Consider the following 22607-nt stretch of genomic DNA (forward strand, 5'->3'; position numbering starts at 1 on the left):
CTCACGGAAAAAATAGGCTCATTTACAGAGGGCAGGATCTCCTCCCCAGGGCAAAGGCCGGGCCAGCCCCTTCTCCTGATTTCACACAGCTGCCAAGAGAGGAGCTGGGCAGGGGCAGGCCATTTCCACAAGGTAGGAGCGGGGGGAGGGGTGCCTAGTGCTCACTGTGCCTCCTGAAAACACCCCAGCTGGGTGGAACAAGATGTTCACAGTTGCCCCAGGCCAGCCTGCCCTTCAACCCGTTAAAAGCCTCTCCCTGGGGTTGCCCTGGAAAGCTCTGCTCAGATTTTCAGGGGGGCTCCTGCGTTTTACCCACCTGGCTCTGATTGAGGCAGAGAGACCAAACACATGGTCACAAGTGAGTCCAGGACCCTGCCAGGATTAGGAACAAAGCCCCTGAGCTCACCAGGGCCGGCTCCAGGCCACAGCACGCCAAGCGCGTGCTTGGGGCAGCACGCCGGGGGGGGGGGGGGGCTCTGCCAGTTGCTGGGAGGGCAGCAGGTGGTTCCGGTGGACCTCCCACAGGCGTTTCTGTGGACAGTCCGCTGGTCCGTGGCTTCGGTAGACCTGCCGCAGGCATTCTTGCGGACGGTCCGCTAGTCCAGCGGCTCCGGTGGAACTCCCGCAGACACACCTGTGGCAGCTCCACCAGAGGCGCAGGACCAGCGGACCTTCCGCAGAAATGCCTGCGGGAGGTCCACCAGAGCCGCGCGGTGAGTGGCAGCACACCCCCCGTGGCGTGTCACCGTGCTCGGGGCGGCAAAATTGCTAGAGCCGGCCCTGGAGCTCACCTACAGCCCCAGCTTCCTCCTCAGTCCTGTGTCTCCTCTGTCACCGTGTGGGGGGCGGCCACAGCTGGACTCAAACAGCCCAGCTCAGGCTAATCGCAAAAGGGAGGCCAACGTGCATCTTCCAAGGCCACAAGACGTGGAGGGAAAATATCAGAGATGTCAAAGTGTGTCCGCACGTAAGTGCTGCAGAACCCCCAGCCTGCTGACTCTGTACCCCAGCGACATGCCTTCCGACTGAGAGTGGCAAGGCCAGCCACCGTCAGACACCAGGCTGCACCAGATGCTCTCAGGGATGACGGTGATGGGGAGTGTGTCTGATGCCATCTGCCTCCCCTGCTCCCCAAAGCAGGGATTTCTTGCTCCCTAACCAAAGAGAAGCAGGTCCCTTAGCACATCTGCGAGAAGCTACTGGACACTTAACACTTAGAGACAGTTAATGAATTATGAGCCAGCCCTCCCTGTGAAACCAGCACTCCAGTCCCAGGGCCGTTCATCACAGTAACCACTCTCTACTTTAGCTGCTGCCAAACACATGCGCCATGTTGCTGGGTATGCCACAAGTGCTCTGCACTGACTCCTGCACAGTGGTACCAGACTCCCAGCACATGGCAGCTAGTGTAGAGCCAGCAGGGATGGAGGTTAAAACTCCTCTGAATGGGAACCTGGCTCAGCAGCAAGCTGGGCTCAGATCTCCCCTCGCTACCTCCCCACTTCCCCGGCGGTGTCTCCCACCATTACGCAGAGCTGGGCTGAGTGTGAGAAGTGACACCGTATGCCTCTCAAAGCTCTCACGCCTGGGGCTGAGGAAGGTGTGCGGGCCAATCCTTCCTTCTCAGCCTGGCTCCCAGGCCTGCAGTGTCGACTGGGTTAAAGGAAGCGACGAGCTTACACTCAGTCACCAGTGGAGCTGGGGCCTCTTGTCTGCGTCAGCCCTGAGGAAGGGAGCGGAGGCGGGGGAAAGAGACCCAAGAGGTAAAGGCAACAGAGGTATTTAGGAGGGAAGTACAACATCTGCTGGGACAGTGGAGACATCCTCACCATTCACAGGAGGGGCTGGACATTTGCTCTGCTGTCATGCTGCCAGTGACAGAGCTGGGAGACAGACCATGCCCCTGCATTCCCAGCAGACAGCACTGCACCTTGAACGCTGCCGGGCTGGAGCAGCTCAGAACAGCTTCGCTCCCTGGGGTGGCATGCATGAAGAATCCCAGATCTCAGTGGTCACAGCGTGTGGTTGTGGAGGCAAACTTCTCAAAGGTCACTTAACGGTGAGAAAATCCAGGGCAGGCAACGTGACAAGCAGTGCCAGGGCTAAGAGTGGGCAAAGCGAGATCCCTGCACGCTGGGATCCCTATTGTCTCAATGCTACAGGTGCTGCACCAGGGACTAGCAGATAACTGGGAATATGGATGTACTAGACGCCACTACAGAGATTTGTGCCCTTCAGCCAAGGCAGCTGCCTCGCCCATGAAACACTACCAATGTGCACGTACGCCCCAGGTGGGCACCCCTTCCCCTCAGCTACCACAGGCAGTGGGGAAGGAAGGGACTTAGATGGAAACAGGAAGGATCCATGGCACTACCTGCTGCATGCTGTTAGTAGGAGGGTCACCCACAGCAAAGCACACTGTGGCTAAGAGAGCCAATGTACAGGATGTGGAGAGAAAGATGCACTACACATTTGCTAGAGATACAGCCATCCAGAGATGGGCAGGCACCCAGTGTCCCATCAGAACATGCACTTCCCCTTCCAACAAGATCTCCTTGTAGTGTTAGAATCAAAGCAGCATCTTCACTCCCCCTAGAGGCCCAGGATGCGGAGAGGCAGTGGCAGCGCTGCTTTAAAGATAAGAGCCCTGAACACTCTGCCACCTAGAGCAAGGCCACGCTCACTCGGCAAACCTCCCTCCAACACCTCTTCCTGCTGCCTCTTCAGGGAATAGTCATCGTCGGAAAAGACCAGAGTCCACCGCAGAAGAACAGGCTCTGAAGGAGTGGCTTGCTGGTTCTGGTTTTGCTAGCAGAAGGCCACAGCAGGGATAGAGTGGGAGCTTTGGGGGGCGGCTCTCCCACATGTCCCCACTCCACGCACGATCAGTAGGGGAACAGTGATCATCCAGAACAATGGGAGACTTTAATTCCGCAAGGCAGCCAGTCTGGAAGAAACAGCACAAGAGAGTCAAAGGGGAGCACGGAACACGGGAGCTGCTTCCAAGCGAACCCAGAGAGCACGGGGGGAGCTTGCTCGCTGGAGAACTGGGCACTACGCCCAGTGATGGAAGGAGTCTGAATCGGCGAGGAGGCGGTTTGCAGGGACAGAAGTCTCCCTCTGGAGCACGGATAACAATGTACGTTCTAGTGGGGGAGTTACCAGCACTTTCCAACACAGCCAATGCATTTCCTGCGCTCAGGCCAGAGCGGCCCCAGCAGCGAAACACGGGCATGTTTAACGGCACGGCAATGCGACGCCACCGGCCAGGAAGGGAAGAGTGTGATGCTGCTGGAACCCAAAGAGACCCGGGGCTCAGCACATGCACCTACACTCCCTGCAGCTCCGGGGAGCGGGGGGCCCAATGCGAACTCTGACCTCAGCAGAGAGCAGCAGGTGCACTGCAAGCATGTGGGAGGATGGGGAGAAAGCCTCCATGCTGGAAACACCTTTGGGCTCAGATGGGACCCAGGACAAGCCCCTTCCAGCCACCAGGGGGGAGTATCAGGCAGGGCTCTGTGCGGAAGCAGCTGGGCTGCTTCCTGGGGGCGGTCTGGAATAGTGCTTAGAGCGCAAAGGGAGTTTAAGGAAAGGCTGGATGCTCTGTTTGTCATCTCATAACCTATCTGATGGCCCCACGAGCGAGGAGAAAGAACAGCATCTCCCTCCATCGCAGAGCCCTGGAACCAGGACCACGCCATCTCGGGTGTGTGTGGCTTGACAGACGCTCAGTCATCTTCAGCAAGAGGCACCGTCCAGTCACACCACACGATGCAGCCAGGTGACGGTCTCCATTTCTCAGGGTCTGTAAAACGCCTCCCACCCTGAGGACACTCACACCAGACCCACCGCTCCTGTCTGTACTTCTGACAGCCCAAAGCGAGAGAACCTGGAGAGAGTCTGGCAGCTGTGCAGTGACTTCTGGGAAAGGGAGCTCTGTACAGCCGGGAACTGCAGGGCTCCCTTCTCTGAGGGGCCCTCTCACGGTAGCTGCATGCAGAGCTGCGGGGATGGGGAGGAGGAAGAGGAGCTCACCAGCAATAAGAGACGGCCTCAAGCCTCTTCCGGGGAGGTTCCAGAGAGACAGCCTGTTTGAAGGTCTGTGCCAAGCATGCCCAGAGCAGTATCAACTGTGCAAGGCAAGCACGGGCCTGGACCACTCCCACCATCTACTGGGCTGAGCAAGCAAGCCTTCTACCACCTCCACTCCCCGGTGCTCCCACAGCCCCACTGCTAGTAGAATCAGGAAGCCCCTCTCCTCTGTGGACCACGACACGGTGCGCTGCCTATACATGGCTTCTCTAGAGCTTTGCTAGGCTCCACCATGCATGGGGACGCGAGAGCCCAGAGGTTGCTCCAACAGCTGGCTTGCCTCCCAGCCATCCCTTCTGCCTGAACTACCCCCTACGAGCTGTGAAAGAGATGCCCGGGGGCAGTTCAAGCTGCCAGGAACAGGAAGCCCAGGGACACAATCACACCAAGGGACGTGGGGGAGAGAAAGAACCTTCGGGACAGTTGGTCTTCCTGGGTGCGGACAGAGCTCTCCCCCACTGCCGAAGCCCCCTCGGGGAGCTGGTTGAGTTGGTCCATGATCTCCAAGCCATTCTCCTCGGCAATCTGCACAATGAGGCTGTCCACCTGCTCCTGCGGCGTGGTCAGGGTGGTAGCAGAGCTCATGGAGTCCTCCATCACCTACAATGGGCAGAGTCAGTATCTGAAGCAGAGCCACCATCTGGCTCCATTGAAGAACCCACTCAGCCCACGTTCCTGCCTGTAGGAGCCAGTTACAGATCTTGAGTTTGACCCATTGCTCTCCTCCCCAGAGGGTTCTCCACATCCTTGTCAGCCTGACAGCTAGGCCTTAGGACAGGAGGATGGGTTGGAGCCAGAGAGATCTTGAGGCCCCTAGACAGAGTACCACCCAGCACCTGATAGCACACAGCTGTATGAAGCATTATGGACCCCATCTGTCCATGTTAGCCTCCAAGCTGCCTCAGGTTCTCAGTGAAGCTTTCAGATACTGTAGATATGGTCAGACACTTGCACAGGGGCTTTTCCTTGCCGTCAGGGGCAGCTCTCGTCTCCTGGTCAGACACTCTGCCCATCCAGGGTCAAAGCAATATTCAAGAATGAGCTCAAGGCCAGCTCTACTTGGGAGTATGGAACGTTCTAGACTGCTCCCAGATTGATCAGGTCAAAGGCTGATCGAAACAGAACATGAGCTACAATCACTCCTCTGGCCCAGCCCCTTGAGCATGCTGGAGAGAGCGGGGAAATCAAACAAGCCAGAGACCATCATGATGAGAAGGATGGACTGGCCTGTGACTCAGGAGCTCTGGTTCAGTTCCTAGCTCTGACAGACTCCCCATGTGATCTGGGGCAAGGCACCTAGTTCCTTGTCTGTATCATTACTCCTGGGGGAATTCCGCCCCACTGCTCACATGCAGAATTCATATCCCCCGCAGATTTTTTTTTCTCTGCAGAAAATGGATTGTATCAGAGAGGCACTGCAGTTACACCTTTCACTCACCAGGGGCTGCTGTGGCACCAGAAAAGAGGGAGGCCGGCTCATGGCTGGAGCAGCCAGCCATGGAGAGGGTGGAGAAAAGGCTGCTTTTCTCACAGTGCCCTGCCCAGGGTCAGGTGAGGAGGCATGGGGCACACAGGGCTGCTGTGGGGGGGGGGGGTCACAGACTGGGGCTCAGAAGGGCTAGTGGAGGTGGCACAGGGACTTGTGGGGTGACAGCACTGAGCTGGGGCTGAATGGGAGTGGGGTTGCAGGACCACATGGGGAAAGGAGCAGATGTGCCTGACTGAACGAGGCTAGGGGTCTACATAGGGGAGGCTCCCCAACTCCCTAACAATCCCTCTCCCCCCCCGCACAAAAAACCCGTTCCATATTTCTCCCACCCACACTGAACAATCGTTCCAGTTCGCTACCAGGTTTCATTCCAGCAATTACTCCCTTCTCCCACATCTCCTCTATTACCCCGACTCCTCAAACCCTTTGCACTGCTTCTGAGGGGTGCGGGAAATACGTTTCTGTAGTGTGGTTTAAATGAATTACTGAATGTTCTGTATTAATATGCCTAGGGAGGAATCTAACTGTCAAAAAACATTTCCTGAATCTTTTTTGTTGTCTGCATTGTTACAGACACACTTGCTGATGGGTATTTTGAAATAAATTATCAAAATAATTGAAAGTAGCATGATTATATTGTATTATTTTGACAAATAAAATAAGCAGAATTTTGCTAAATTTTAAAATATTGTGTGCAGAATTTTTAATTTTTTGGCACAGAATTTCCCCAGGAATATACCATGGGGACAAGACTTTCCGCACCCTTTGTCTGTGTGTCTGCCTGCTTTGATCACAAGCTCTTTGGGACAGAGATTCTCTGTGTGCAGCTCCTAACCCAAGAGAACCCTGATCTTCCTTGATGAGCTACTATAGACCAGAGCTTTGAAAACAACCGAGCCATTAATCCAAAGACCACATCTGGGAGCCCGGGAAGGGCCTTGTGCCTGAGCCCATGATGGTGGGGTGATACAGTTCTCTCTGCTGCATCCCCCCAGCCTCCAACGAGTAAATTCTTCCTGCCACCCAGCAGTCTACACCCAGGCGAGCAAGTACAGAGCACTTACCGAGGTGTGAACATCCAAGTTCTGAACCTGATGCTCAAATTTATCCATCACCGCCGAGACCTTCTGTAGGTCCATGGAGCTCAGAGCTTTGTCCAAGGCCTTGGTCACCTGAGCCATATTTTTAGTCACCTGTAACAGGAGGTTGGAAAATATACACACCAAACAAAGTTGACACAAATGTCTAAGTTGAGAGTGGGAGCCAAACCTGGCCAAAAGCAATTCGGTGTTACTGGCATTTCCACCACAGGTCAGCGATGTCCTGCCGTGAATAGTGGGGACTCTCAGCTCAGACTGGCCACAGAGTTTTGGAATTGTGCACATGCAACCAAATGCATGATTACTGAAAATGCACATGCAAGTGATCCACTAGCCTTCTAGCTGTCACGGTACACATCGGAATTGCACCTGGCATCTACTGCACGTACAAATGACACACACGCATCGTTTTCATACACAGCCCTGGAAATCTGCCCTTTAACAGTACAGAGGCAACTTCACCATGACAGTCACGTGAAAATAGTAGCCATGTCCATGAGCTTTTCTATGCAAGGGCTTCATGCATTTTTAGCACAGCCTCCTGCTATTTCTCCAGTGAACACTTCAGTGTTCATACCGGAAATGTTACTCCAAACATTAGTACAAACACCGTGAAGACAGAAGCTCCATCCACCAGGTGCAATGTGCTTCATGGGCTGTTCTTGCTGCCCATCCTCTCTCTAAGCTGGGCTACATAACTCCAGGAAGTCCAGGTGGGACTCCAGTATTGGTCCAGTAGCTCACAGTGAAGAGAGATTTCAGACAGAATCCAAAGAGGGAACAAGCATCCTCAGCTCCCAGCAAAATCCAAAGGACTTGAGGGTGCTCAGTAGCTTGCAGAAGAGAACTCTAACCCGCAATTCCCTGCACACAAGCATGCATGGACACACGACTAAGGCAGCGGAGTGATTCCAGGGACACACCTTCCAAGCCTGCAGACTCAAATATGGATGAAGCCACAAATGAAGCAAGTTTGAGGGTCTCATTTCTGGTCCCCCAGTGAAATGTATTGGTCACATCACAAGGCAAGCACCTGTGGCAGTCTCTGACAATGCCTGGTCTAGCCCTGGGCCCTGACCAAATTCCAGTTTGAGGGTGGAAGGCGTTATAGCTCTGGCCAACACTAAAGCTCAGTTCTAACCAAGTTACAAAAGAAGAGAGGAAAGTCAACAGGAGGGGGAAGGGATGGGTCGGGCCAATAGTCTCTATCTGTACAAGGACAGGAAACAGCCTCTGTCCTCCAGGGGTACACCTGAGACGACAAAGCCTCTTACCCCCTTCATGGTCACTGCTGTCTGCACCTTGGAGACCACTGCATCCACTCGGGAAGCCATCCGAAGCCAGTTTAAACCTTCGTTCTTCTTCCGGATTGCATTCTCTGCATAGACGCGAGCACATTCTACGTTTTTCTGCTGAAGGGCCTGGAACGTGGAAGGGAAAAGATTTGCAGGAGGAATCCATTTTGCTTCACATGTCAGAAACAAATGTCTCCCATTTCCACCCAAGGGATGTCATGCAGAAATCTCTATTGTCTGTGTTCTTTACAAAGGGACTTTGGTGTTTGCTTGGATCAGGATTAGTGGAGCCTAGGACGGACGGGATTAGGGTTGAGGTTAGGAGACTTGGGGATATCAGGATGGCCTATTACACCTGGCACATCAATCAGTGACATTAATATTAAAGTCAATGGGGCAGGGATGGATCAGAAAGTAAAGGCTGTGATGGCTAGATGTGCTATTACATGGAATCTACTCTAATTCCTTGTGTTAATCCCTCTGATGCAGAGCCGTGGACTGACAGCACAGGCTGAAGGGTGCGATGGCTGAAATGACACCTAGCCATCACAGCCTTTACTTTCATCTCCACTAGGGAGGCCCACCACCTCCACAGAGTTCAGCCGCACTGGCTACCTTCTTGACTTTGGCTTGCTCAGTCTTCGAGTCCTTCTCGGCCTTCTTGGCTAGCTTCTCTAGCTGCTTTGCTGTGAACTAAGAGAAACAGACTTCAGTGCTCGGCCATGAAAGGGTCAAACATTAACACAACCAGAGGCTCCCACAACTCTCACAAAAGCCCACAGGCTGTCCTAGCAAAGTGTGTGCATGGTGCCCGCAGCATCTGCTGGCACTGCCTCAGCTGCCTTTGCAGGCTGCCTTGTCCTTTATACAACCCTAAATGCAGTGAGATTGGCTGGGCAGGTGCCATAGTTATGGACGTGTCTGGGCACACAGCAGAGGCAGCAAGAGCAAAGGGACTCGGTGAGCTGCAGTAGCCCCTCTGGCTGACCGATGGAGCAGAGCTGGAGTGCTGTGAAGGAAGGCCTGGCTTCCTTGGCCAGACAGGTAGGACCTGTGGCATGGTACTGGCTAAAGCACGTTGTCCTCTCTCTCCTGCTGTGAAACACACAAAAGTAGCGAGCAGTGGAGGCACTTGAGATTTCAGCCCCCTGGTGTAAGAGGCAGGGACCTGGGGGCTCTCAGGGAGGTGTCTGGAACATAGCCCTTAGCTTGGGTTCAGGGACCTTCAGGGCATGCTCACAGGCTCACTTCTCAAGGCCTTTCAGAGGTGAGTGAAAGGGACTGATTGGTGCTTGAGGGGAGTGATGGGAAGGGATTTGCTCTGGACTTGGCATAGTCTTTGCTTCCTATCCCCTGCCATGCATGACAATTCCAGGTTGGGTTTACACTGCCTATGCCCCCCAGAACAGGTGATGCGAGTTCTCTAGATAAATAGCTCCCCCTTCCTGTTGTGGCTGGGAACTGCAGAGGCAGAGTTGCAGCTGTTATTTTAAGCAGATTTTCATAGAGGCAGAGCTCTGGGGGAGGGATTTCTATCTCCCCTCTAGGAACGGAGGTGGCTTTTGGTACCATACATATTCTGCCTCTCTTCATTAGCACAGAGCACAGGAGAACACGGGCTATAGGTTCCTGTTACATTTAATCCAATTACCAGGTGAAGGGCCCGTCCAGCCTAATGCACTTAACTGATTTGTGGCTCACACCATTGGAGGTTAAGCACCTTATGCAATCGGGAGCTTCAATGCCACTTCCTTTACCTCAGGAGAGACAAGGGCTTGCAACATAATCGATGATGTCTTCAGGGTCTAAATCACAGCAGCGCTAGGGAGCTCTGCACTGCTCCCTCCCCCAGAATAAGAGGTACAGGGTCCTGTTCTTTCACCACCACAGCCTTAAATATTGGGATCTTTAGGTAGCTGTTGACCTCTCCCCGGCCCCTGTGGACAGAAAGCCCAGTGATCCCCCCACCCTGGGAGACTATCACACCCCTGCTGGAGGGAGAGCACTGGAAGGAGGAGATAAAGCCTTGGGAAGACAGAACAATGAAAGCAATAGGAGTTGACGGTAGGAAGGAAGGTTCTGGGAGAGGTTTCTCCAAGTCAGTGAACTCTCCATCAAGTGAGTGAGAGAAGGTCGGAGCAGAAGGCATTTGAGAAGCCAAATTTAAAAACAAGGAATAAACCTAGACCGATAGTAGCTGCCTCTTAAAGATGATCAACCCTGGCCTCCGGCTGTTGGAGGAGCCCACAAAACTCCTCACTAGAACAGGGTCTGGTAGTCAGCTAGGCTCGTAAGCAGCCTGTACCAGGAAGAAAGTTCGGTTGTGTACAAACCTACCAGCCATACCACAAGACACCATAAGAGGGTCTTAGAGCAACAGTTCAGCTGGGCTTGTCGACTTTCAATTGATCAAGGCCACACAGGGCAACCCGTGCTGGGAGGTGTATAATAATGAATCCCCATGCAGGAGCAGAAAGCAAAATCCTGTAATGGACACACTCACCTTCAGCTGGAAGAGTGTATCTGAAACGAGAGAGGAGATGACTAAGATCACAGTGGGTTTTTAGAGTCGCTGTCAGTCAGTAACAAAGGTCACACAATCTTTCACCCAAGGAACTGTGCTTTGGGAGGTACCTTCTATGATGAGTCTCCCAAGTTCACACACCGCCCCCTTCCCCTTAAAAGCATCACACCAATGTTCCTTTTGCCTGAAGGGGGCTGGACAGGCTGAGGTTGTGCTGCTTGCATATCCCAATACCACCACCACGATTGTTCAGAAGAGTCTCTTCTGGGCAAGCAGAGGCTTCCACTGTACTCTCCGCCTTTGCCTGTGCACTGGGGACTTCTCAGGCTACCAACTAAAGTACTCCATATGGCCTCCATCACCCTCGTATGTAGGCACCTCCCAATCTTTATCCAGGGCCATTATCCCCCTATACAAATGGGGAACAGAGGCACAAGGAAATTAAGTGACATGCCCAAGGGCAAACAGAAAGCTGGTAGCAGAGCAAGGACTTGAACCTAGGTCTCCCAAGTCACAGCTGGTGCCTAACCACTAAGCCAATCCTTCCTCTCCTGTCATTCTATAGCACAGAAGCAGAAACTCCTGTGTTAAAGGCCTGTCTACACACAGCTGACCAACCCCTGCTGGAGACTCATTTGGCTACAACTGAGCTCAAACGACACTTACACTGATTTTTAAATGGTTCTAAGGCCAGTGATGATTGGACCATTGTACACAGGAAGGGACTGAAAAAACTACCTAGAATGGAATATGAGACATTTCAGAGAGCATGTTAAAAGAGCTGTTGGAGGGTTTTACTGGAGACACTCCCACGGGATTGACTCCTGCTTTCATTGTCATGACTAATCAATGAGGGTCAGGCATAGGCACGGCTAACGGAGGCCCTGAGCACCCAGGGTAATTAATAGGAGTGCTATCTGAACTGCTCGGCTGGGGACTGGCTCAGAATACTGAAGGAGCCATACAAGCTAGTGAATTATCCCCTGGATACGGCTCTTTGAAATAAATGGACTCACTGAACATTAGATACTGAAATGTTCTCTGGAAAAAATTATCTACCATAAGTTAATGCATATCTGGCAAGTATCACAGCATCCACGGTACAGGCCAGTGGCTTCACTATGCAGTTCTCTCTCAATTTGACATACTTCATGCATCGGACCTTAATCCTGGAGTGCAGCTAATAGAAACCACATTCTGTCTTGCAACTAACAAGTGACTCATCAGAAGGCAGCTTCATGGCTTTTATTGAAATAGCTGCGTTACTTGTCACTGTGGTTTCTCTGATTACAATTACACGGTGACCTTTGACCCAGAACTTGGCACACCCCAGATATCCCTGTAAATAACTCTCAGCCAGCTTCACCCGGCCAGTTTCATGCAAGAGGAAGTGGATCAGTTCAGCAATTCTAAATACATTTTAGTTTTCTTAAATATCTGGACCTATTTCAATTCATCAGAAAAGCCAGGGACAAACAAGCTGCCCTTGAGTTTTCTCTCTCCCTGACCAATGTAGCTCCTGTAACAGTGCACCTGCACCTACCCACCCCAGCTTCACCCAGTGCCACACACCTGACAGGGTCTCCACCATCCTCCTCAGGAGCCTACTGGCCAGGACGACTGAGCAGAGCCGAGCCCTGCCCTCCCCCACCCTGCTGGTGCTGGTCCTGGTCCTGGTCCCGGTCCCGGTCCCCTGACTTCCTTCCCCTCCCCCACAGCCCCAGGCCCAGCCCCCTGATCCGGCTCTGACCTGTCCCAGCCCCCTGATCTCCTTCCCCTCCCCCCGGCCCCGGCCCTGCCCGTACCCCACCCCACCCGTCCCGGCCCCCTAACCCAGACCTACCCTCCCCCACTCTGCCGGTCCCGGTCCCAGCCCCCTGACCTCCTTCCCCTCCCCCCTGACCCGGACCTGCCCCCCCGCACCCCGCCGCTGCCTCGGGAACCGGCTCCGGCCGGAACAGCGCCCGCCCCCCGGATGGGGGCGTCTCGCTCTTACCGTCCATCTCGGCAGCCGCCGCTTCCCGGTTCTCCGACACTTCCTGATTGTTGCGTCATCACTCCGCTTGTTCTCGCGAGGTTTCCCCTCAGCCCCGGTCCGTTCAACGCATGCGTAAATGGCGGAGGGTTTCCCACAGCGAAGCCAGGCTGGGGGGCGGGAGTCACGTGACCAGAACTCGCGAGCCGCTGCCCCCCACGCCCTTCTCCCCCTGCAGCAGCCCACGTGGCTCCGGGGAAAGGGGGGCAGTGGGGTTCGGAGCTCTGCCTCCTGGGTGGTCTTGCCCAGTCGCCCCTGCTCTGTGCCTCAGTTTCCCCATCTGTAGAGTGGGATTGGTGAGGGCTCCTTGGTAGCAGCAAGAGCGGGAGGGAGCCCCTGGAATGTAGGTGGGGAGGAGCAAGGGGGGGTGGGACTCGCAGAGGGAGCGAGAAGGGCAAAGCAGAGCAGAGGGGAATGGGTTACAGCCAGGGGTGGAAGCAGAAATCATTTCTTGTGTACTGCACTCATGGGAGGGACACAAGGGGGAGCAGGGGGAACCTCCCCATCTGACTCCTCCCAGCCTGGGGCCCCCCCTTGTATAGACAAACGTCAACATGCTTAACTACTCACTTTCCCCCCAAATACCTAGTATTTCAGTCTGTTTATATAGAATATGGGAGTTGGCTGAGGAGCCATTTCAGCATATGTATGACTTACTAAAAGACAAATTTTAAATAGAACTGTATCCTAAACTGCTTTATGTATTGTACCCAAATTTTGCATTTCAATGCGGGATTCAACTTCCTTTATAGGAACAGGTTTCAGAGTAGCAGCCATGTTAGTCTATATCCGCAAAATGAACAGGAGTCCTTGTGTTGCAGGCACAGAGGGTGCCGGAGGCAAGCAACAGTGGTTCGTTGCCCAGAGTGCGTAGCGCCAATAAACACACCAGGGTGGAGAAGCAAGCAAAGTTTATTTGAGATCTCAAAGCGTTGCTGGGAGACTTAGCATGCCTCAGATCCAACCCCCCTACACAAGCGGCTTTTCCCTTTTTATACGTTTTTTTTTTCTCTTTCTTCTTTCTCCCCCCCCTCCTCCTTCCTCCCCCGTAGCAATTATGTAAGCGCAGGTGCATTAAGTAATCTTGGCCGCGGCAGCTCGTTAGTAAGTTTTCCTTCTGCAAGTTATCTTGTCCTTCTACTAAAGGTGCACAGGCCTCATTATTTCTGCTTTAGACCAGTTAGAACTGTTGCAACTGATAACGGCTGTTCACCTGGCCTTTTAGGTCGATTAAAGTTCAAACATGGAGGGACTCTTGTCTGCTGAGGCCTAAAACCAGGAAGGCTCCATACCCTTGTGGCCTTCTACCCTCCCGAGTTACGTAGGGTTATGCTTAGTGACACCAACACTTGTGGCACCAGAGACTAATAAATTTATTTGAACATAAGCTTTTATGGGCTACAGCCCACTACCAGGCCACAGAAGCGGTCCATAGTCATACAAATAGTCCCATTGTCTTCAATGAGATTGATCAAATGATTAAAGGTTTACAGGATTAGGTTCCAAGTTTATACATTGTTCTGGATGAAACTGACAATGCCTGAGCTGTCAGATCAGAAGGAGCTTCATTCGAATAAAGGTGGGCAGATGTGTGATGTTTTAGCTCTGTTGCTAAGATGAGGAATGTATTTTCAGCAAAGTTCTTGGCAGATTTCTGAAGCAGCTGGCTGGTTTAAGGCTGTCACTGTCCAGCATTATAATCTTCACTTAAATATCTCTCACCCACAAAGCTGGAAAATGAGGCATTTGTTTTCTTTGTTTTGCTGCTCCAGTTAACAAAATGCATGTTAGACTAGTTTGGCTGCAAAGAAAAATTCTAGGTACACTAGGGACAACACCTAATTCCCATCAGGCTGCAAAACTGGCCTGACATCAGTATTCAAACATCCTATGGTCATTGCAAGCAGAGGCATTCCTCTAATGATTTGGACTTGATGTGACGCAGTATGGATGTCATGGATAATTCAGAGCAATGGGGAGAAACAGAATCAAAAACACTGTTGAAACACTTTCCGTCACCTCCACCCCTCCCCTCTTGAGGACTCCTGACCTATGTAACAGAACAATACATATACTAACAAACTTAAACAAAGTTTGTTTAAGTTTCTTAGCATATGTATTGTGCTGTTAAAGTCATACAAAGAATGAATATCCTCCCTAGCCCCATTCTGCTCCTTTAAGGGGCAGAGTACAGCCCCCCCCCGGGGGGGGGTGCTTGCCCCAAATCTTTCTGGTACCCTGTACCCACTAAAAATCTCTTGCCGTTACTGCATAGTGGAGGGTACTGTCCTACTTGCACTCCTGGTGACAGCACAGATTGAGTGCGGGGGTGGGGTGAACAGTGTGGAAGACTCAGAGGAAAGGGATGGGAGTGCTGCTTTGGAAAGACTGAGAAGAGAAAACAGGAGGGAGGGAGGGAGGGAAAAGACTGACTGTGGAGAGAGGTAGAGTGGAAAGAGAAAAGGGAATAAGCAAGGCAATGCTTAATTTTTAACGAGAGAGGTGCTGGGGCTCAAGCAATTATTTTTACTTTCATAACTAACGCAGCAGGCCTAGAGGTGCCATGGCTCAGCCCCGACAACAGATTAAGCACTGAAGCAGGGGCCCACCATGTTCAGATTAGTGAATCTAATCTTTGCTCTTTTAAATTCATATTGCTGGCAACTCTGACTTCTGCAGTTAAACAACTGGAGAAAAAATGTAGGGGAAACACACTCAATTAATCAGAATGCGCAGTCCTCACCCCAGTAGCCCCACAAGCCTCCAGCTTGTTCCTTGGAAGTTGTTTAAATGTTAGAACATAAGACTGGCCAGACTGGGTCAGACCAAAGGTCCATCTAGCCAGTATCCTGTCTTCCAACAGTGGCTCAATGCCAGGTGCCCCAGAGGGAATGAACAGAACAGAGGATCATCAAGTCATCCATCCCCTGTTGCTCATTCCCAGCTCTAGCAAACAGAGGGTAGGGACACCATCTCTGTCCATCCTAGCTAATAGCCATTGATGGACCTATCCTCCATGAACTTATCTAGTTCTCTTTTGAACCCTGTTATAGTCTTGGCCTTCACAATATCCTCTGGCAAGGAGTTCCACAGGTTGACTGTGCGTTGTGTGAAAAAATACTTCCTTCTGTTTGTTTTAAACCTGCTGCCTATTAATTTCATTTGGTGACCCCCTAGTCCTTGTGTTATGAGGAGTAAATAATTTCTCCACACCAGTCATGATTTTATAGACCTCTATCATATCCTCCCTTAGATGTCTCTTTTCCAAGCTGAAAAGTCCCACTCTTATTAATCTTTCCTGATATGGAAGTCGTTTCATACCTCTAATCATTTTTGTTGCCCTTTTCTGAACCTTTACCAATTCCAATATATCTTTTTTAGATGGGGGGACCACATCTCCACTCAGTATTCAAGATGTGGGTGTACCATGGATTTATGTAAAGGCAATATGGTGTTTTCTGTCTTATCTATCGCTTTCTTAATGATTCTCAACATTTTGTTCACTTTTTTGACTGCCGCTGCAAACTGAGCGGATGTTTTCAAAGAACTATCCACAGTGATTCCAAGATCTCTTTCTTGGGTGGTAACAGCTAATTTAGACCCCATCATTGTACATGTATAGTTAGGATTATGTTTTCCAATGTGCATTACTTTGCATTTATCAACATTCAATTTCATCTGCCATTTTGTTGCCCAGTCACCCAGTTTTGTGAGATCCTTTTGTAACTCTTCACAGTCTGTCTGGGACTTAACTATCTTGAGCAATTTTGTATCATCTGCAAATTTTGCCACCTCACAGTTTACCCCTTTTTCCAAATCATCTATGAACATGTTGAATAGGACTGGGCCCAGTACAGACCCCTGGGGGAGACCACTATTTGCCTCTCTCCATTCTGAAAACTGACCATTTATTCCTACCCTTTGTTTCCTATCTTTTAACCAGCTACCAACCCATGAGAGAACCTTCCCTCTTATCCCATGACTGCTTACTTTGCTTAAGAGCCTTTGGTGCGGGACCTTGTCAAGGCTTTCTGAAAATCTAAATACACTGTATCCACTGGATCCCCATTGTCCTCATGCTTGTTGACTCCCTCAAAGAATTCTAGTAGTTTGGTGAGGCCTGATTTCCCTTTACAAAACCATGTTGACTTTTCCCCAACAAATTATGTTCATCTATGTGTCTGACAATTTTGTTCTTTACTATAGTTTTGACCAGTTTGCCTGCTACTGAAGTCAGGTTTACTGGCCTGTAATTGCTAGGATCACCTCTGGGGCCCTTTCTAAAAATTGACTTCACATTATCTATCCTCCAGTAATCTGGTACAGAAACTGATTGAAATGATAGGTTACAGACTACAGTTGGTAGTTCTGCAATTTCACATTTTAGTTCCTTCAGAACTCTTGGGTGAATCCCATCTTGTCCTGGTGACTTATTACTGTTTAGTTGATCAATTTGTTTCAAAACCTCCTCTGATGACATCTCAATCTGGGACAGTTCCTCAGATCTGTCACTTAAAAATAATGGCTCAGGTTTGGAAATCTCCCTCACATCCTCAGCCCTGAAGACCGATAGAAAGAATTAGTTTAGTTTCTATGCAATGGCCTTATCATCCTGAGTGCTCCTTTAGCATCTTGATTGTCCAGTGGCCCCACTGGTTGTTTAACAGGCTTCCTGCTTCTAATGTACTTAATTTTTTTGCTATTCCTTTTTGAATCTTTGGCTAGTTGTTCTTTAAATTCTTTATTGACCTTCCTAATTACATTTTTACATTGCATTTGCCAGAGTTTATTGCTCCTTTCTCTTGTCCTCACCAGGATTTAACTTCTACTTTTTAAAGGATGCCTTTTTGCCTCTCACTGCTTCTTTTACTTTGTTGATTAGCCACAGTGGCTCTTTTTTGGTTCTCTTACTATGTTTTTTAATGTGGGGTACACATTTAAGTTGAGCCACTGTTATGGTGTCTTTAAAAAGTTTCCATGCAGCATGTTGACAATGAAGCAACAAACCCGTGAGCTTCCAGGCTCTGCTTCCTTTGCAGCAGGTGGTGGATCAAAAATCCCCTCACCCTTTTAAATGAAATGAGTTTAAGTACGTGAGAGCCCAAGTACTCTGCCGGCTGATCCTCCACCAACCCCAAGGCTGGATAGGAATCAGTTTAGTCTGGGGTAAAGAGGGCCAAAAATGTGTTTCACAATCTCAGCTCATAGTGCTAAGGTCCCTCCGGCAGCAGCATCAGTTTACTGTGCCTGTGATGATGATGCTTATTGATGAGTCACAAAAGGGCCTTGGTGGTGTAAGCAAGAGAGCTGCAGAGCCCAGCACATGTGACCCGGACTGGGGGCTCATCTATGGGGCAATTCCAGAGCAAACAAGGAGATGTGAAAGGTAGAGTGTTCTCCTTCCCCAGTGTAGTTTCTGTGCTAACAGAGATTGGCATCCCAATAGGGTAAGAAGGGTTAATGTTATGAGCCCGTTGACATAGTTAGATCCATGCCAATGCAATAAAGAGGTTATTGAGTATGATTTTTGTGGTTAAAGCAGTAGAGAACAGGAGTCAGGACTCCTGTAGTCAATTCCCAGCTCTGTGAGGGAATGTGGTCTGCTGGGAGAAAAAGGAACTGCAAGGCAGACTCCTCCCAGCTCTGTTACTGATTTGCTGTATCTGTATCTGTATTTGTGTCTGAGGTTCCCCACAGAGGGGCTGTAATTAATTAGGGAAGGCTGGAAAAGTGGTGAAAGCCATTACAGAAGCAAAAAAAGGTAATTTTTCCTAGAAGAAAAGAGGACAGGCTGTTGGCCTTTTTGATCGTCTGGAAGTTCTCTTAGATGAGTCTCCAAAATGGAAGGTCCAGGAAGCTCTGGTATCTATGTTTCTACCAATGGGAATCTAAGACCCAACAAAGGTGTCTCACTCCTTCCTCTAGAATAAGTTTTCGTATATCCCTGGATGAAACATGCCAAAAACATTACCTCGTTCTGCACTGGAGTTCTAAACCAAGAGACACCACTGGATCTCACATATCTGAGGAATTAGCAGGCCGGGCAACCCATTAGGCAACCCAGGTGGTCGCCTAGGGCACTAGCATTTGGGGGGCAGCGACCACAGAGGCTAGACCTTCCACCGCCTCTGTCAGGGGTGGCATTTCGGGGGTGGGACCTTTTGCTGACTAGGGTGGCAAAAAAGCTGGCGGTGCTCCTGGGAATTAGAGAGCTGAAGTGGAGTGAGCAGTGGCTTTCAACCTTTCCAGATGACTGCACCCCTTTCAGCAGTCTGATCTGTCTTGTGTACCCCCAAGTTTCACCTCACTTAAAAGCTACTTGTATTTTTATGTCTGATTTTGTAAGTAAGTGTCGCAGCCACACTCTTACTGAAAATGTGCTGACTTTCTCATTTTTACCATATCATTATAAAATAAACAAATTGGAATATAAATATTGTGCTTACATTTCAGTGTATAGTATGCAGAGCAGTACTGACTTCGCCAGTGCCTTTTATGTTGCCTGTTGTAAAACTCAGCAAATATCTACATGAGTTGATGTATCTGCTGGAAGACCTGGGTACCCCCAGTGGGCACATGTACCCCTGGCTGAGAACCACTGTGCTACACAATGCAAAAGGAGGGCAGTGCCCACTACTTGAGTCTCTCTGCACCCATCAATGGAGATTGCTTTGCCGCACTCGGGGGGTAGAAGGCATTTAGGCACCAAGTACAAATTCAGCATAGCTGCTCTGTCCCAGCAATAAAAGATATAGGACATGTGTTGGATGCTTATTTGCCAAATCTGGGCTGTACCTCAGTGTGGAGGAGTGGCCCAAGTCCTTTATTAATCTGTGTTATCCCCCCCTCCTTAATTTTTGTGTGCACTGATTTGTTGTTATAGGGTTGCTTGCAAAGGTTATGCTGTGCACCCTGGTTTGCAATTGTGGATTGCTCAGAAGGGCTGGACTCTTGACATAGGTTTTGATTTTTTTAAGGATTTGTTCTGAAAACAACCCATATAAAGAATCACACTGAGAGCCCAGGCACAAGAGATGATAGACTTGGGGTGCCTACTGTGATGGATGTGGAATCGCTATGTAATCTAACAATACTGAGGTGTAGTAACTGTGTGAACCCTTTATAAAACCTGGTCAGTAAGGTAAAGTTACTGCACAGCTATGGTTGGTCATTAGACTTTCCTGTATTACTACGGATCTCACAACAGAGGACTGTGGGAGGCGCAAACAGGAAAGCTGTTACCGCTAAGGATCCTGTCTTCAAGAAGATGGTCAGCTTGTTTTACCAGGATGGGAACTTGAAGATCAAAAGCATAATAAAGAGTTTAAAAGGATTTCCCAGCGGGAGAAGGGGAGTCATTTGTCAAAGCTGTCTAGGGAGACAGAAACATTGTGGGGGAGTCTAAAGAAATGAGCCTATCCAGAGCCTGGGAATGGTAAGCCTAGAATAAAGCTAGACATGTGAACAGTCTAGTTTAGTGTTTTCCAGATGTTTTTTCTCTGAAATACTTTTGTTCCAAACAAATGATCCTGTGCTTTAAGTAGGCTGGCTGGTATTCACCACTGTCATTGCTCTCTGAAGGAGCAGAATTGCAAGGTCTGAGCCATTCAGACCCACTGAGGCAATCACATAAGTAGCAGGGGACTGCAACTCAGGGCCCGATCTGAGAGTGGAGAAGCATGTCACTCCACCCAGAGTCAGGTGATGGCTCGGGGCCAGAGACCTTGGAGGGGATGCATTCTACAAAATAAGGAGGGGTCAGTTGTGCAGTTTGCCCGGTAACTGCAACCTGCAATTTCCCCAGCTCTGCGCCTGTTTGCCTCATTCCATAGCTCCAATAAATTCCCCAAACTCATACGCATTGAGGAGAGCAGGTATTTTCTGCACTGACAGGGCTCCAGTTTTCCCAAAAAAAGGATGAGAAGAGAAAAGCCCGCCATTTCCAAGAATTCCGATTGGACTCTGTTTTCTCTAAGCGCTCAAGCAGCCAAATAATAATGAGTGACTTTATCAATAACACTCTCCGATCACTAACAGCTGCATTGTAAATAGCCCTGTGTAAAAACCAGTGGGAGCAGACTGTGGCGAAGGGCTACTAATGTTCTGTGTCCTGCACTAAACCACTGACATGGGTGATCAATGTTTGTCTTTTCTTTGCATCCCAAATTCTTGCAGCTGAAGTCCAGCATAGTGTGGCTGGTCACCAGAGCAGGGAATCCCGACAGCCAAATATCCAGGAGCAATCTCAGCAACAGCAAAGTTCTTCACCTTCACGGGAGCACAACAGACCTGGTGAAGCCTCTGTTTCCAAATCAACAAAGAAACAGCAGCAAAGTCAGATGTCTACTGACCGTTCTTCCAGACAAGGTAGGGGACAAACAGCAGGGCCTTCAAACCACAAAACAAAACTAACCTCAGGGAGTCACACCCAGGATGTGCTTGGCCCATTAATGCCCTAGGGATGATTCTCAGTAATCGCATCAGTTTTAAACCAGGTCATTTTTTAGGCCTAAGCTATTCAACAGCAATGTTCCCTTTCAATGTGCGATTTTTAATGGGCCATAACAGGCCACAAATGGTGTGAAGTAGACCCAGATCCCAACATTTTGTACCCTTAGAAGTTAGCTGGGTAAAACAGGTCTCAGGCCAGATGTTCTAAATCCACTGAGAAGACACACCGAGTAGGAGAATGAATGCTGGACCTCCAGGAACCTTGGGGAAGCTAGTGACTTTTTAGACACCAAGCAGGAGGAGGTGATGGTATCATCCAATATTGTTCAGTGGTTAATTGAACCATGTCTTCCTCCCTTTCCCAGAACTTCCTCCTTCAAGAGCCTGCCCTTTTCCAGTCAAAGGCTTTGTCACACTGGCTTTTTTTCCACAGCTGTGTAGGCTACTGGCCATTTCTAAGCATCTTTTCCTAGGGCTTCCCAATCTTTGTCCTCCCCTAGAATGTTGTGTGTTTGGGCTGCAGTTGTTTTCTTACTTGCTATCACTAATGTGGCTTGTAGGAAAGTTCAAGATTGGGAAGACAAGTACTGGGCCAGCCCAGCTGGCAGTTGTGGCCCCTGGGAGAAGATGGCTTATTGGCAGCATTACTGATCTACCTAAGCCACATCTTTGGGCACTTCCTGTCACCCCTAGACTCACTGCAACTCTCCTCCCCATAGAAAGGATTTCCCATTTGCTGGATAGTAATAATCATTGAATTACATGCTTTTTCAGCTGAACAATCCCCAGCTTGATACATATAGTTTCTGGTCTTATCAAAGTGCGAAGATACTGGATCAGCAGATTCTAGAATACTAATGCTAAGCTCTCACATAATGCTTTTCACTCAGAGATCTCAGAGCACTTTCCAAGGGCGCCCTTTGTTGATACTAGTTCAGAATTCCCAGTCTGTCCAAGCAATAAAAGATGTAGAACCTTGGTTGGACTTTTATCCTCCAAACCAGGGCTGCATCTTAGATCGGCGGGGGTGTGTGGGGGGTTCCCATACCTTTGATCAATCAGTGTCACATCCTGCCTTTTTGTGTACCTTCGTTTGTTGTTATAGGGTTGCTTGCAAAGGTTGTGCTCTGCACTGTGGTTTGCAGTTGTGGGTTGCTCATGAGGGCTGGGATGTTGACACAGATTTAGCTTTTCTGAAACAATTTGTTTGGAAAATATTGCATCCAACATGAGAAAAATGTCATCTTGACAAATAAATAGGAACTGACCATAGAACTAAACATTAGTGGTTCTTTATATTTGTTTTATGAAAACAGAATAATCACCTAAAGTCCAAACCAATAAAAATGTGTGTATCTATCTACATTATATATATATATATACACACACACATAATTTCATGAAGCTGAAAAGAATTATGAGGCAAATCAGCTGGGAGAAAGAATTTAAACAGAGAAATGGGAATGATAATTGGGAACTATTTAAGAATATATTACTAGATGCGCCAAAAGCCACAATCGACATAGAAGGTTACATTGATTAAAAAGCCAACCTAGCTTAGAGGGTAAATGAAAGCAGCTATAAAAATTATATATATAACAAATGGAAAGAGAGGAAGTTG

The 22607-nt window shown here is 49.6% G+C and overlaps 1 protein-coding gene across 2 annotated transcripts; it reads right to left on the reverse strand.

Moving 5' to 3' along the window:
• Positions 1–507: 507 nt before the first annotated feature.
• Positions 508–12575, reverse strand: CHMP1A (charged multivesicular body protein 1A). 2 transcript variants are annotated; one of them, XM_030581590.1, is made up of 7 exons: positions 12497–12575; positions 10480–10499; positions 8592–8669; positions 7956–8102; positions 6646–6774; positions 4505–4692; positions 508–2947 (listed from the first exon to the last, which is right to left on the reverse strand). In XM_030581590.1, exons 1-7 carry the CDS (start codon positions 12501–12503, stop codon positions 2926–2928), a joined length of 591 nt encoding a protein of 196 aa, XP_030437450.1. In that variant the 5' UTR covers positions 12504–12575; the 3' UTR covers positions 508–2925. The 2 variants fall into 2 exon arrangements, with proteins under 2 accessions (XP_030437450.1, XP_030437449.1); XM_030581589.1 differs by lacking the exon at positions 12497–12575 and adding an exon at positions 12073–12119.
• Positions 12576–22607: the final 10032 nt, after the last annotated feature.

The sequence above is a fragment of the Gopherus evgoodei genome, chromosome 12 (assembly GCF_007399415.2).
Source record: "Gopherus evgoodei ecotype Sinaloan lineage chromosome 12, rGopEvg1_v1.p, whole genome shotgun sequence".
Classification (NCBI taxonomy): Eukaryota; Metazoa; Chordata; order Testudines; family Testudinidae; genus Gopherus; species Gopherus evgoodei.

Excerpts from the sequence above, each read along its gene's own strand:
- CHMP1A (XM_030581589.1), bottom strand. Across the intron at positions 8,670-10,479 it reads ATACACTCTTCCAGCTGAAG|TTCACAGCAAAGCAGCTAGA; the intron begins GTGAGTGTGTCC and ends TGTTTCTCTTAG. Across the intron at positions 8,103-8,591 it reads AGCAAGCCAAAGTCAAGAAG|GCCCTTCAGCAGAAAAACGT; the intron begins GTAGCCAGTGCG and ends TCCACGTTCCAG.